Source organism: Rhinichthys klamathensis, unplaced genomic scaffold (genome assembly GCF_029890125.1).
Source record: "Rhinichthys klamathensis goyatoka isolate OS25496 unplaced genomic scaffold, OSU_Roscu_1.1 h1tg000566l_1, whole genome shotgun sequence".
In the NCBI taxonomy this organism is placed as follows: domain Eukaryota; kingdom Metazoa; phylum Chordata; class Actinopteri; order Cypriniformes; family Leuciscidae; genus Rhinichthys; species Rhinichthys klamathensis.
This window is the reverse complement of record NW_026607032.1, coordinates 119,813-132,295: the sequence shown is the minus strand read 5'-3', so window position 1 is coordinate 132,295 and position 12,483 is coordinate 119,813. Positions and strand designations below refer to the sequence as shown.

Below are 12,483 nucleotides of genomic sequence, written 5' to 3'. Positions count from 1 at the left end.
ACAGGAACATTTTTCATTTTTAAAGGCTTTGCCATTAGAGTACACCACAGGCTTGATTTATGATCAATCTCCTCAGTCCAGATTTTGAAGAGCGTCATTTAAGGGGTGCAGACAGAAGACCTGTGTTTTAGCTGAATATGGCCATCGCCTGCAGTTTATATTTATAATATTGGAGTCTCCCATCAATCTTTCAGTCTCAGCTTGTGAGGTGGGCATTCTCAGAATGGATAGGAATGGAATGCTCAATGTTTAAACCACTGAAATAAGAAAAATTTCAAGCTAGTGTCAAGAGCATTGCATAACAGCAATATTCTAAAATGCGGTATGAATATCACAATGGCTGTTAGCAGAAAAAACTAACTTGCACGTCACTTGCGGAACAAGAAATGTGCTGTGTGCGTCCATACCGAGACCTTCTTGTAATTAGATGGTACAAAAATAAAACAAATATTACAATAAAGGGATCAAATTAGATTAGAGTGAGTTTTTATTTTGTTTGTTGACTAATCGTCCAAAAGATAATAAATAAATTATAATAATATATTTAAAAGAAAAAAAACACTTGTGAATTTTTTTTTTTTAAATATTATAACACTAAACTATTTTGTATTTTATTTAAAATTCAATATATTCCTTTGATGGCAAAGCTGAATTTTTAGAAGCCATCACCCCAGTCTTCAGTGTCATATGATCCTTCAGAAATAATTTTAATATGTTGATTTGTTGCTCAAAAAAACTTTTCTTATTATCAATGTTGAAAACAGTTGTGCTGCTTAATAACTTTTTTTTTTTTTAAATTCCGTATTCTTTGATGAATAAAAGGTAACAGCATTTCACATTAAAATATTTTGTCACATTATGTCTTTATAGTCACTTTTGTTCAATTTAAATGAATCCTTGCTCAATTAAAGTGTTTTTTTTTTCATAATAATAATAACAACAGTAATAATAAATATAGCTGCAAGCAGCGACTAAGGGGCTTTGCACAAAAAAAGCCATAATTAGTTATGCAAGCATGGCTGGGAGCATCAGACCATCTAATTAAAGACATTTTAGATTATTTTAGTCAAAAATGGCTGAAACATCTTCAAAAATAGAATCACATGGGTGCATTCGAATCATCTTGAGGCAAGGAATCGGTGTAAAAAAGGAATTTGTTATGTTTATTGGCATAAACGCATATTGCATATTTGGACAGTTGGTGGCGCTAGAGGGGTTGAGTTAGAGACTCCAAAATTGCTTTTGTTAATATACAGACTGTCCTCTATATGTGTGCCAAATTTCATCATTTTCCTCAAACTATTCTATGGGCTGCCATAGACTTCAAGAGCGGAAAAAGAAGAGTAATAAGAAAACTAACGGATATAATAGGTACAACACCTTTGGTGTTTGGCCCCTAATAATAATAATAATAATAATAATATAGTATAGTTGATTGAATTGTGTTGAATATGCATATAATCCAGAAAATCTGTATCTATATTAACATGTATTACTAATTCAATATCATCTTTGTGTTTGCTACTGCAGGAAAGCAGGATTGATCCTGTCTCAGCTGGATGAACTCAGCGGTTGGTGCCGGGGTCTCCTCCAGGAACCAAAAATCGGCTTGCGCAGAGCATCCCTTAAATATCTGTCTTGTCGTTATACAGATACCAAAGCATTCGGGCTCAGCTGGGTGAATCTCAGCCAAGACTTACGTAAGGCATGTGAAGATCAGATGCTCTCCGTTATGTACAATGATTATGGAGAACCCAAGGAACTTTAAACGATTTGGACAACTAGAGGACTAGTCAGGGGTTGTACCTAAACACGGCCTCCCCTTTAGGGCTTCTCTCTAGAGAATCTGCTCCATCAATTTTAATATTAATTGGCCATTTAATGATGAAGGGGAAAGTATTTGGTGGGAACGTGAGCAATCCATCCTGATTTTTCAAGAAGCATTCAAGTGATGTGTCTTTGGGCTTGAACATACACATGTACAGTGTACAGGCAAAGGAAAGTTGCATTAAAGTCTCATTTAGAACTAGTGGTGTATTTTATCAAATAGGGCATACACCAGTTTGTATAGGTAAGACTTTTTTCACAAGAACTAAAACTGTATCTTCGTCATGTGATGAAAATGTCTGTCTCTGTAGTGCATATAGATATGGAAAGACCTTTAGCAAATGTAAATGTTAATTAGATATTAAATCTATTACTAATGTGCTGAATGTAGTATTCAAACTAAGGTATGCGAGGTCAAGCAACTGTACAGAAGTTTTTTAAAGTATAAGCAGTATTATGAAAATAATCATTTTAAAAGTTGTGTACAATAACATGTCTTGTTTATGTTTTATTTCCTATTCCAAATAAAATTGGCCAAATTAATCAATGATTATTTCATTTTTCAACTGAAATTTGAACAAAAGTAATGAGAGTTACACAGTTCTTTCAAGTCAAAATGGAAGTATAGTGGCAGATCTTTTCTTCTATATTGTGACGTACATCCGAGTAAAATTAATTATCGGTGGAAAAAGGGCAGGGACTTGGTTCTATTGATTGGTTGGAGCCAGATCTAAATGCGAGCTTGCAGTTGATTGTAAGAAATGGGGTGGGATTTAGGAGGACTAAATGATTGGAGAAGTCTGACATGTCAACAGAGAGTCTGAAGGTAAAAAAACATTAAACTTGCATGGATCGTTCACAGTAAGATCAAAAACGTATTTGAAAAACAGATTTTCTTTACCATTTAATTTCCTTATATTATTTTTTTATCCTTTAATATATTTAATTTTCAACTTTAACAGTATTGATTTCATACTGTATTTCAGTCTTCATTTTGAATCTTAAATTAAATATATCTTATATTTAAATTAAAAAATGATATTGCACACAATAATGGACAATAGACTTTTTAAATCCCACCAAACTTGTCTTTAATAGTGTGTATTTATACTTTATTGATATGACAGTGACACTACACTTTAACAGACTGAAGAGCATACAAAAATAGTATCATATATTTCCATTACAATTGCTATAAATGAACTGTCTTTTCCCAAAGCACACATGCATTTCACAGGTTTTGCATGTAAATGTAGAGGGTATAAAATAAATCCAGAATTCTGAAGACAAGCACTTGTTTATATACCTGTATTAATAACATATAGGTGAAGATAGTTTAAAGAATATGGCTCACAACAAGCAAAAGTTGTTTATATAAAATATGTATGCTACACATGAAACAATTTTTGTGTGCTCGATGGTGTACGTAAATGATTGTGGGCTAAATATTGGTCATATCTACATCTACACCTATGTTAGAGTTTTTGAAAATATATTAGGTATTATTTGATAGATTAGTGTTGAAGAGGATTGTTTTTATGCAATGCTATGGTTTGAATTACTGCCTTTGATCAGCCCCTCTCTCATGTGGCGCGAAACAACATTCAGGTTATTGTTTGACATTTTCTTTTCAAGCCAGTCTGAGAGCTGTCTGCGCGCTCTCCGCCTTGCTATCATTCACAGCGGTCCTGGCTCCTTTCGCTTGGCTGTGCCCTTGTTCTCTTCGGCTTCGGGGTCACGGCAGGTGCACTCATCGTGATCGCAGTCCACCCCGAATTGAATGACCTGTCAATCAATCGGACACACTTTAAAAAAAACAGCGTCCAAAAAGTATTCGGCCACAAACATCTTATACGGTATGTGGGAGCCACACGCAGTCTTTGAACGAGAGATCAAAGTGTGGTTCGGATAATTCGGCTCGAAAATACATCGCAGTAGATCAAAACAAGGAGCGTTACCTTTTTCCAGATGTGTTATCGATATCAACTGTTGACCAAATTACTCAAAATGACCAAACAGTCTATTGAAGAAATATGTACAAAAACTTGGAGAATGGCCTGATCGGGTGTTTATTTTCATAACTAGAAAATCAAGGATTGGGGGTTTTTACACTAGAAGGATTTCTAGGATTGATTAGGACAGGACGGTCACGTTCAGTGCTGCAGGGAACAAAAAAAGAGAGAGAGAAAGCCCGACTGTGAGAAGATGAGAGGAGAGGAGAACACATGTTAAGAATCAACAGGAGGTTCTTGTCCAGAATTCGTGCCATCACCACAAAATAAACCCAAATTCCCAGCTAAGCGGCCTACTGCAGGAAAAGTAAACATGAAACTAGAGGAAAAGCGCTGATTTCACCTGATGTTTATGGGATGCAATTGTCCATTTGCAGTCCAATCGAGACCATTCACTCATTAGTGATGCATTTCTTTGGAACACTGAAGCTTAGCTTTAGTTTCATGCTAAATAATCATGACAGACGCATTTTAAAATACCCAAATATTTGCTTTTGGATCACCCACAAAAAATAGAGCAAGAGTATCTGTCACGAGAATATCATTTTGTTTCCTGTGCATGTGGCAGGTATTTGGATGCTAGAAAAGCAGCCACAGAAGGAGGGATGAGAGGAATTTGTTCTTTATTGTCCAACGTTCTCTCTGGCTCTCGTCCTAGACGCTCTTAAACCAGACTGCCCCACCAACGTACTCGGACTTTTCCATGGCCTGCGTAAACAGAAGCATGGCAGCTCCGTCGGACCAACAGTGGCAGGATGCTGTTCCTCACGGTTTATTTCACTTTCTCAGACCCTGCTTGTTTTACAGTTGCCCGTGACCGCTGACACCTGGCCCTCTGCTAATAAAAGCTGCTCTATCCAGTCATTTATTTATGACAGACACTTTCCCCGAGCTCATTCTCTCTATGGGAGAACACGCCACCTGAGTGCCTAATGATGTGGGCGACGTTCACGGAAAGGGTTGACAATGTCAAGGCACGATACGAGACTGAGATTGGCACTCTGGGAGAGGAATGAGAAAATGACTAAGCAGCATAGGATGGAATGAGGATGAGAGGAATAGCCCTTCAGATGAGCTTTAGAGGGTTTGCTTTACCTTTCTAGATGAGAGAGTGGATGGACAGCAGTCTCCTCCGTCATATTGGCAGTACGCTCGGTTATTAATGGTGTCGCACCAACCATCTCCTCCGAACGGCTGCAAAACAAAAAAGAAAACGAATTTAAACGAAAAATAGCAGATATTTGATTACATAAGGAGTAGCACGTAAGGAATAAGTGTTTATTTAATGTACATTTACAAAGAAAAAATGTTTTGTATTATTAAATAAGTTTCCATGTTAATACATTTTAAATGATTCCATATCGGTTATGAGATTATTATATTAGAAATTAATTTATCAGTATCGCGCGATATTTGATATTTAATTGTGCATGCTCATTTAAATGATCTTTGCCATCATCTCACTCGCTTCATTTTTGAAAAACACTAATAATTTCGGGTAACACTTTATAATAAGGTTCCATTTGTTACTATTAGTTAACCACATGAACCAACAATGAATAATACTTCTAAAGAATTTATTAATCTTAGTTAATGTTCATTTAAAGATTTACTAATATATTATTAAAATCAAACTTTGTATCTGTTAATATTACAGTATTTAATAGACCTCAGCTAATATGAACTAACATTGAACTCTTATCTTTTATTAACTAACATTAAGAAAGATTAATAAATACTCTAATAAATGTGTTGCTCAGTTTTTACTAATATTAGTTAATGCATTGACTAACATTAACTAATGGGATCTTATTGTAAATTGTTGCCAATAACACTGTTAAATGTAATCAAATATGAATTGTTCATACTCTTCATTAAAATGTTGTAATGCCTAAATTCACTTGTAGCATTTAAAATCATTGATTTCCTGTTTTATTTGATTTATTTAGAAAACAAACAGTATACAATTTTGATATGAGCCATTTGTCAGTTATCAGTCATAACATGAAAATAATACCAAAAATAGAAAATATAATGATGTAAAATAAAAATAAAATATTCTAAAATCATACTCACATTATACAAAATTAATCTAAGAATGAATCATAGTGTCAATAGAATTAATTTTATTCTAACAGGCAAACTATAGCCTTCTATATGCAGAACCTTACAAAACCGTTTACGTGTCCAAAAAACCTAAACAGACTGAACTAGTAAATGTGCCCTTAAAGTTTTTTAAAGGTTCATGCATGAGTTACTTCATTTTACAATGTTCAATTAACAGTTTTCTCTGAACATGAGGCTATACGGATGTTCCTTGAATCTCAGAGGAATGAAATGCATGAATCATGCCAAAGGGATTTCTGTATATTTTATGGTAGGTGGCATTTCTCATTTATTCCTTTCAAATAAAATAAAACTGCATCTGTTATTCCAGACAAAACTTCCTAACTTCCTTGTACTTCCTTCAATGTCATTACTTCACCTGTGCGAGAGCATGGATACCTGATTTGCAATGCCCAAGGGAGCGAAGTCCAACCTTCCCGAGTGGACTACAATTATCAAATTTAACATGCATAAACAATTTTAATGTGTAATAAGGCCTTCCTAAAGGAATTTACTTAACCTAAAGGATCTGATGCCAATAACTGGAAAAAAAAGAGCAGTCTGCCAAAGATACTTTTGGCTGTCTTGTGCTTGTGGAGTCGTTTCATAGAGCCCAGCTTCTACCTGATTCCACATCCCTGTACAAGAGCAGCTGGCAAGGAGATCTCTGTAGAATTTATTCCTGCTAAACCTACACCCAATCCAAAAATGTTTTTCCTGCCGTGGTCCCATTCTCCAAGTCATAAGCAATAGCATTTTTCATTCTTCAGTTTCAAGCTTGTGTACACTTCATTTATTTCTTTATTCTTGCTCTTCATACATTTTATTACCTTAAGCACATTGCACATTTATTGGCAATAACAATTTGAAACCTATCTTACAACCTCGTGTTTAAATGAACGTGCTACATATAACAAGTTAAATATCTGAATCTAAAACACGTGCGTTATTAATGTTGTTTTAGAAAAGGCTGGAAAAAGAAAAATGACCTAATGCCTAAACTAAAGAATCGTGTAACAGTAAATGGGAAGGATGTGTGGAATGCATCTGCCCCGGCCAGCAAGAGGAAACCTGCCAGTGAATGTTAAACAACGCTGTACTCAACCATCTGAAGCGCTACACAAAATCATCTGACCTGGACCTCGTGTATATCTGGCACAGGAAAAAAAAAAAGTGTCAGGAAATGTCCAAATCGTGACACGCAGATGACCACAGCAATAGACAATATAATATAAATCACATTTAAGCCTCATGTTCACTTTTTTTTTCATCATAACTAATCTTGCTAAATTATTACATTAAACTGACAGCCAAAGAAATCATTCTTTCTGTTTTGGCTTGATGGTTTTAGGTTACACTTTATTTTATGGTGTCCTTAATACAGTGTAATTACACATAAGTACTGAGTAATAATAAACTACATGTACACTGGCATGGTAATGGTAATTTGGTCTTGGTGGAATAGATCTGGTACGATGCTGCTGCTGCAGAGCAAGTACCGACACTTGCTCCAGCCAATACATTTACAGACATTGCTGTAAGCATGTAAGACATACTGCTGCACTTACATGAAATAACCCCCGTCTAGCAGATCTATACAGGTGGAGCTGGGGAAGGTGGAGGGTTTCTGAAAGCACGCTGCAGACTACTAACAGCAACACTACCGGCATTTGAATGTTGAGCTGCAGCTCACTGGCCGCTAATGCAACAGCAACCAAACAGCTGCGCTATGTAGATCCGATGCGATCGGAGTTAAGGACCTATTAGCCTGTGCCATCTAGAGAACTTGGGGTTTATTACTACATTAACTACATGTAAGATGTGTAACAAGGACACTGTAAAATAAAGTAGGACCTGAGGTGCAATTTGTTAGTTGTTTTCCTCAATGTTTCGAGACTTAATAGTAAAGATACCTGTCACAGTGTCTGGTTTGTGTTCCCTGGGTTTTCACAAGAGGTTTCTTTCCCTGATCGTCACCTTCTATCATGAACTGCATTTCCCATAACCCTTTGCCTGAACTCATCACTGATCATTGCACACAGCTGTTCCCACTCACATTGTTTGCACCTGTCTATTTATACCCTGTCTGTTTCTGTGTTAGTTGTCGAGTCCTTGTTTAATGTTACCAGCACCTCGAAGTTCTTGTCCCGTTTGTTTCTTGTTTATTGGACTGTTTTATATGGATTTTGACCCTTGCCTGGCTGACTACGGATTTCAAATTACCCTCAATTAAAACTGCACTTGGATCTACTTTTTGTGTGCATTCTGTGACAATACCATGACCCTACTGTAATCCGATAATGAATATATATTTATCTCAGATAGCCTACTGCTCAGTGGAAGTTCAAGCTGTCTACTTTGAGGCATCTATCCTAAAATTCTTTTTCCTGTCCTCCTCTCAAAGAGGGTTTTTTCTGAGGCAAACCTGCAAAGTTTTTGGGCAGTATCCAAAGCTTGATTTAGATTACAGAAATTTATTGAAAATGAAACCCTCTATGAGTCACTTAAAAAGATGTATTTTCAAAAAACACAATTAACCCCTAGCAACAGTTTCTGGAATGAGAGTTCGCAATCTGAGACATCGGAGAACAACGAAACAAAATCATATCTGAAGCAAACAATATAGGTGTATTTTCACCTTGCATGATGTCGGGAGATGAAATCCCTAAACATCCCACGGGGGCAAGGGATGACACACTCCACAGGTTGCCTGACTGACTGACCACATCTAATGCTAAGAGAAAGATAGAATAAACAAAAACTCCATGGCAACAACATGTTTTCATGGACAACAATGTTTTGAGGCCCCATGTTAGTGCTGGCATCTCACTTTACTGAAGTATGCACCCCTTGATTGGCTCTCTCCAGAGTTCCCAAAAGACTACTAATTATGTTCCCCTCCATTTCATTTCTAATGTAAACTTTTCCTTTTTGTTTTTAAATGCAAGCTGACATTTTTTTTTTAGGTAAAACCTCACAACAATGAAAGTGTGAATGAAGTGTGTGTGTGTGTGTGTGTGTGTGTGTGTGTGTGTGTGTGTGTGTGTGTGTGTGTGTGTGTGTGTGTGTGTGTGTGTGTGTGTGTGTGTGTGTGTGTGTGTGTGTGTGTGTGTGTGTGTGTGTGTGTGTGTGTGTGTGTGTGTGTGAACTGGCAAATGTGGTTTACAAGGACAAAATGTCAGGTTACTCACCAGCATTACGAGGACACTTGGGTTTATGAGGACATCTCAGTGTCCTCATAAACCTTAGGCTATATATGTTATTTTCAAGCATAAATAGATGATTATATGGAGGATTTATGATGACATCTCAGTGTCCTCATAGACCTTAGGCCATATATGTTATTTTGAAGCATAAATAGATAACCATATGGAGTTTTAAGCATTTTCAAAAAATGACCTTACAAACCATGTTGTGTATGTGTAAATTGTCCCCGCAAACCAGGTTATTATTTGTATGTTTTTTTTTTTTTTCACCAGCCATCATAGTCACAAAATAAAATAATAAAATAACATCAACCCTACTCGGCCGGTCTAAAAAAATAAGAACGGCCGAGTTCTTATTTTTTTAAAGGTCAAAAAAAAAAAAAAAAACTCTAAATGAAAAGTATGTTACAGTACACTCAAAGAAGTTGTGCAACTGCAAACTCAAAGTCAGTGAGAGATTCATTCTGCCTTAGCATCATGTCTTCATGTTGGGTCTGACCTGAGTCAAGTCAAGTCCCCTTTATATCTATAGTGCTTTATGCAATGGAGATTGTTTCAAAGCAACTTTTCAAGTGATGACAGGAAAATGATGATCAGTAATGCAAATACTTCATTTCAGCTGTACAGCAGCTTAAAAAGAAAATACTGTCATTGTTCAGCTGAAGTCAGATCCGTGTTAATTTAGTTCCATTGCTAAGATCATCAATTATTACATAAAATAGTTTATTTTATCTATAAATGCAGTTCAGCAGAAAACAGTGATGTCATCATCCAGGGGTGAGTTTCCCAAAAGCATCGTTAGCCAACTATGGTCACAAGTTCCGTCGTTATCAGCATAGATCAACGAGTCAGTGTTTCCCGAAACTATCGCCGTAACAGTCGTGACTAGCAAGTTGACTTCTTCAAAAATGCATCGTACTATGGTAGTGAACCAGCAAATTCTGTCATATTATGGGAAAAGCATCCCTGCTCAATTCAGTTCTCATCCAATAGTGTCAGTGCAGTCAGATAAATAATATTGCTGAATAATATTGAATATTGTTGAGGACATCACAGGCATCCAGTCTTGACAACATTCTCCACACCTGCTCTTCCTCCTCATCCACCACCTCTTACACACACTCTTCCTCGTCTCCCTCTCAGATTGTTTCCATCATTCAGCGCACCTGTCACAGTCTTCGTCTGCACTGTTCTGTCTTGTTTGCACTACATCTCCCAGAATCCCTCTTGTCTCCACACCTGATCTCACTCCCTCATTTCCTCGTCATCATCTGTCTCACCTGTTTGCACATCATTAGTGTTCATTGGTTTGTGTATTTAGTTCCCTCTGTTCAGTCATTCCTTGTCGGTCTTTGTTTATACGTCACCTTTGTGTGTATGCCTTAACCTGATCCTGGAAATAGGAATAAATCTATGTTTGAATTGGAACCTGTCGACCATTGTCTTCTTCAACCCGCACATACCCGTGACAGAAAGACCGACCACCCTAAGTTGGACGATAGGGTAAGAATTCTTGTCCAGGCTGAGAAGAACCGACCATAAAGAAAGGAAAAAAGGGAAGATGGAGAGCTGGAAGCAAGCCTTTGTGGGAACCCGCCAAGCTGTGTTCCGTGGGAACCGTGGAGGTCACAGGGGAGGATATGGGCGATATAGTCCAGTTAAACCAGAACCAGTCATCTGCACAGTTAAGTTTAATTAAGTCGCCCGTCGGTGTATGAATGAGTGTGTGAATGGGTGAATGTGAGGCAAATGTAAAGCGCTTTGGTGGCCATTGGGTCTGTGAAAGCGCTATATAAATGCAGTCCATTTACCATTTACCATTTAAGTTTAATTACGAGTTTGATGACTTCACCGATCTTCCTCCTCTCATCGGTCCAGATGTGCCAGAGCCCTCTTCGCCGCTGGTCCTGTCCAGCTCAGAGCCCTCTTCGCCGCTGGCCCTGTCCAGCTCAAAGTCCTCTTCGCCGCTGGTCCTGTCCAGCTCAGAGCCCTCTTCGCCACTGGTCCTGTTCAGCTCAGAGCCCTCTTCACCGCTGGTCCTGTCCAGCTCAAAGCCTTCTTCGTCGCTGGTCCTGCCCAGCTCAGAGCCCTCTTCGCCGCTGGTCCTGTCCAGCCCAGAGCCGTCTTCGCCGCTGGTCCTGTCCAGCCCAGAGCCGTCTTCGCCACTGGTCCTGTCCAGCCCAGAGCCGTCTTCGCCGCTGGTCCTGTCCAGCTCAAAGCCCTTTTCGCCGCTGGTCCTGTCCAGCTCAAAGCCCTCTTCGCTGCTGGTCCTGTCCAGCCCAGAGCCGTCTTCGCCGCTGGTTCTGTCCAGCTCAAAGCCCTCTTCGCCGCTGGTCCTGTCCAGCTCAAAGTCCTCTTCGCCGCTGATCCTGTCCAGCCCAGAGCCGTCTTCGCCGCTGGTCCTGTCCAGCTCAAAGCCCTTTTCGCCGCTGGTCCTGTCCAGCTCAAAGCCCTCTTCGCTGCTGGTCCTGTCCAGCCCAGAGCCGTCTTCGCCGCTGGTTCTGTCCAGTCCAGAGCAGCCTGCACCACTGGTTCTGTCCAGCCCAGCCAAGCCCTCACCGTTGGTTCCGCCCAACCCAGCCAAGCCTGCACCGCAGCTTCACGTCGCCTGCCCGCCTGCGCCCCACTGCAGCCCTGCCGAGCCTGAGCTTCCCTGCACGCCTGCCGAGCCTGAGCTTCCCTGCACGCCTGCCGAGCCTGAGCTTCCCTGCACGCCTGCCGAGCCTGAGCTTCCCTGCACGCCTGCCGAGCCTGAGCTTCCCTGCACGCCTGCCGAGCCTGAGCTTCCCTGCACGCCTGCCGAGCCGGAGCTTCGCGTCACGCCGGCCGAGCCAGAGCCTTCTCCGCTGGTCCCGTCCAGTCCTTCAGAGCCTTCTCCGCTGGTCCCGTCCAGCCCTTCTGAGCCTTCACCGCTGGTTCCATCCAGCATAGCCGGGCCTTCACCGCTAGCCCAGCCAGAGACTTTCCACGTCCCGTCTGCCCACCCTGAGACTGTCCACGTCCCAGAGCCTGTCCCAGAGCCTGTGATTCCCCCCAAGAAAGTTTTGGGGGGGGGGATATTGGCCGCCCGAAGGGGATTCTCCGCCATGGCCGCCCGAAGGGGACTCTTCGCCATGGCCGCCCGAAGGGGACTCTCCGCCATGGCCGCCCGAAGGGGACTCTCCGCCATGGCCGCCCGAAGGGGACTCTCCGCCATGGCCACCCGAAGGGGACTCTCCGCCATGGCTGCCCGAAGGGGATTCTCCGCCATGGCCGCCCGAGGGTCCGACAGCTCCGCCCTGGCCACGCCCACAGCCTGCTCCGCCCTGGCCGCCTGAACTTCCTGATCCACC

The 12,483-nt window shown here is 40.4% G+C and overlaps 2 protein-coding genes across 5 annotated transcripts in view; one reads left to right on the top strand and one right to left on the bottom strand.

The window, feature by feature from the left end:
* The window catches only part of astn1 (astrotactin 1), a 267,683-nt gene extending 265,315 nt beyond the window's left edge, over positions 1–2,368 (top strand). For all 4 annotated transcript variants that reach the window (XM_056239481.1, XM_056239480.1, XM_056239482.1 and 1 more), the window contains one exon: positions 1,531–2,368. In XM_056239481.1, the coding sequence (XP_056095456.1) occupies positions 1,531–1,768 (238 nt within the window). In that variant the 3' untranslated portion in view covers positions 1,769–2,368. The remainder of the gene's footprint in view (positions 1–1,530) is intronic.
* A 525-nt stretch (positions 2,369–2,893) lies between these two features.
* Positions 2,894–12,483, bottom strand: part of pappa2 (pappalysin 2) — a 105,173-nt gene continuing 95,583 nt past the window's right edge. Inside the window, exons 22-23 of the mRNA XM_056239474.1 lie at positions 4,935–5,033; positions 2,894–3,612 (exon numbers count right to left, since the gene is read on the bottom strand). Of these exons, the coding sequence (XP_056095449.1) occupies positions 3,505–3,612; positions 4,935–5,033 (207 nt within the window). The 3' untranslated portion in view covers positions 2,894–3,504. The remainder of the gene's footprint in view (positions 3,613–4,934; positions 5,034–12,483) is intronic.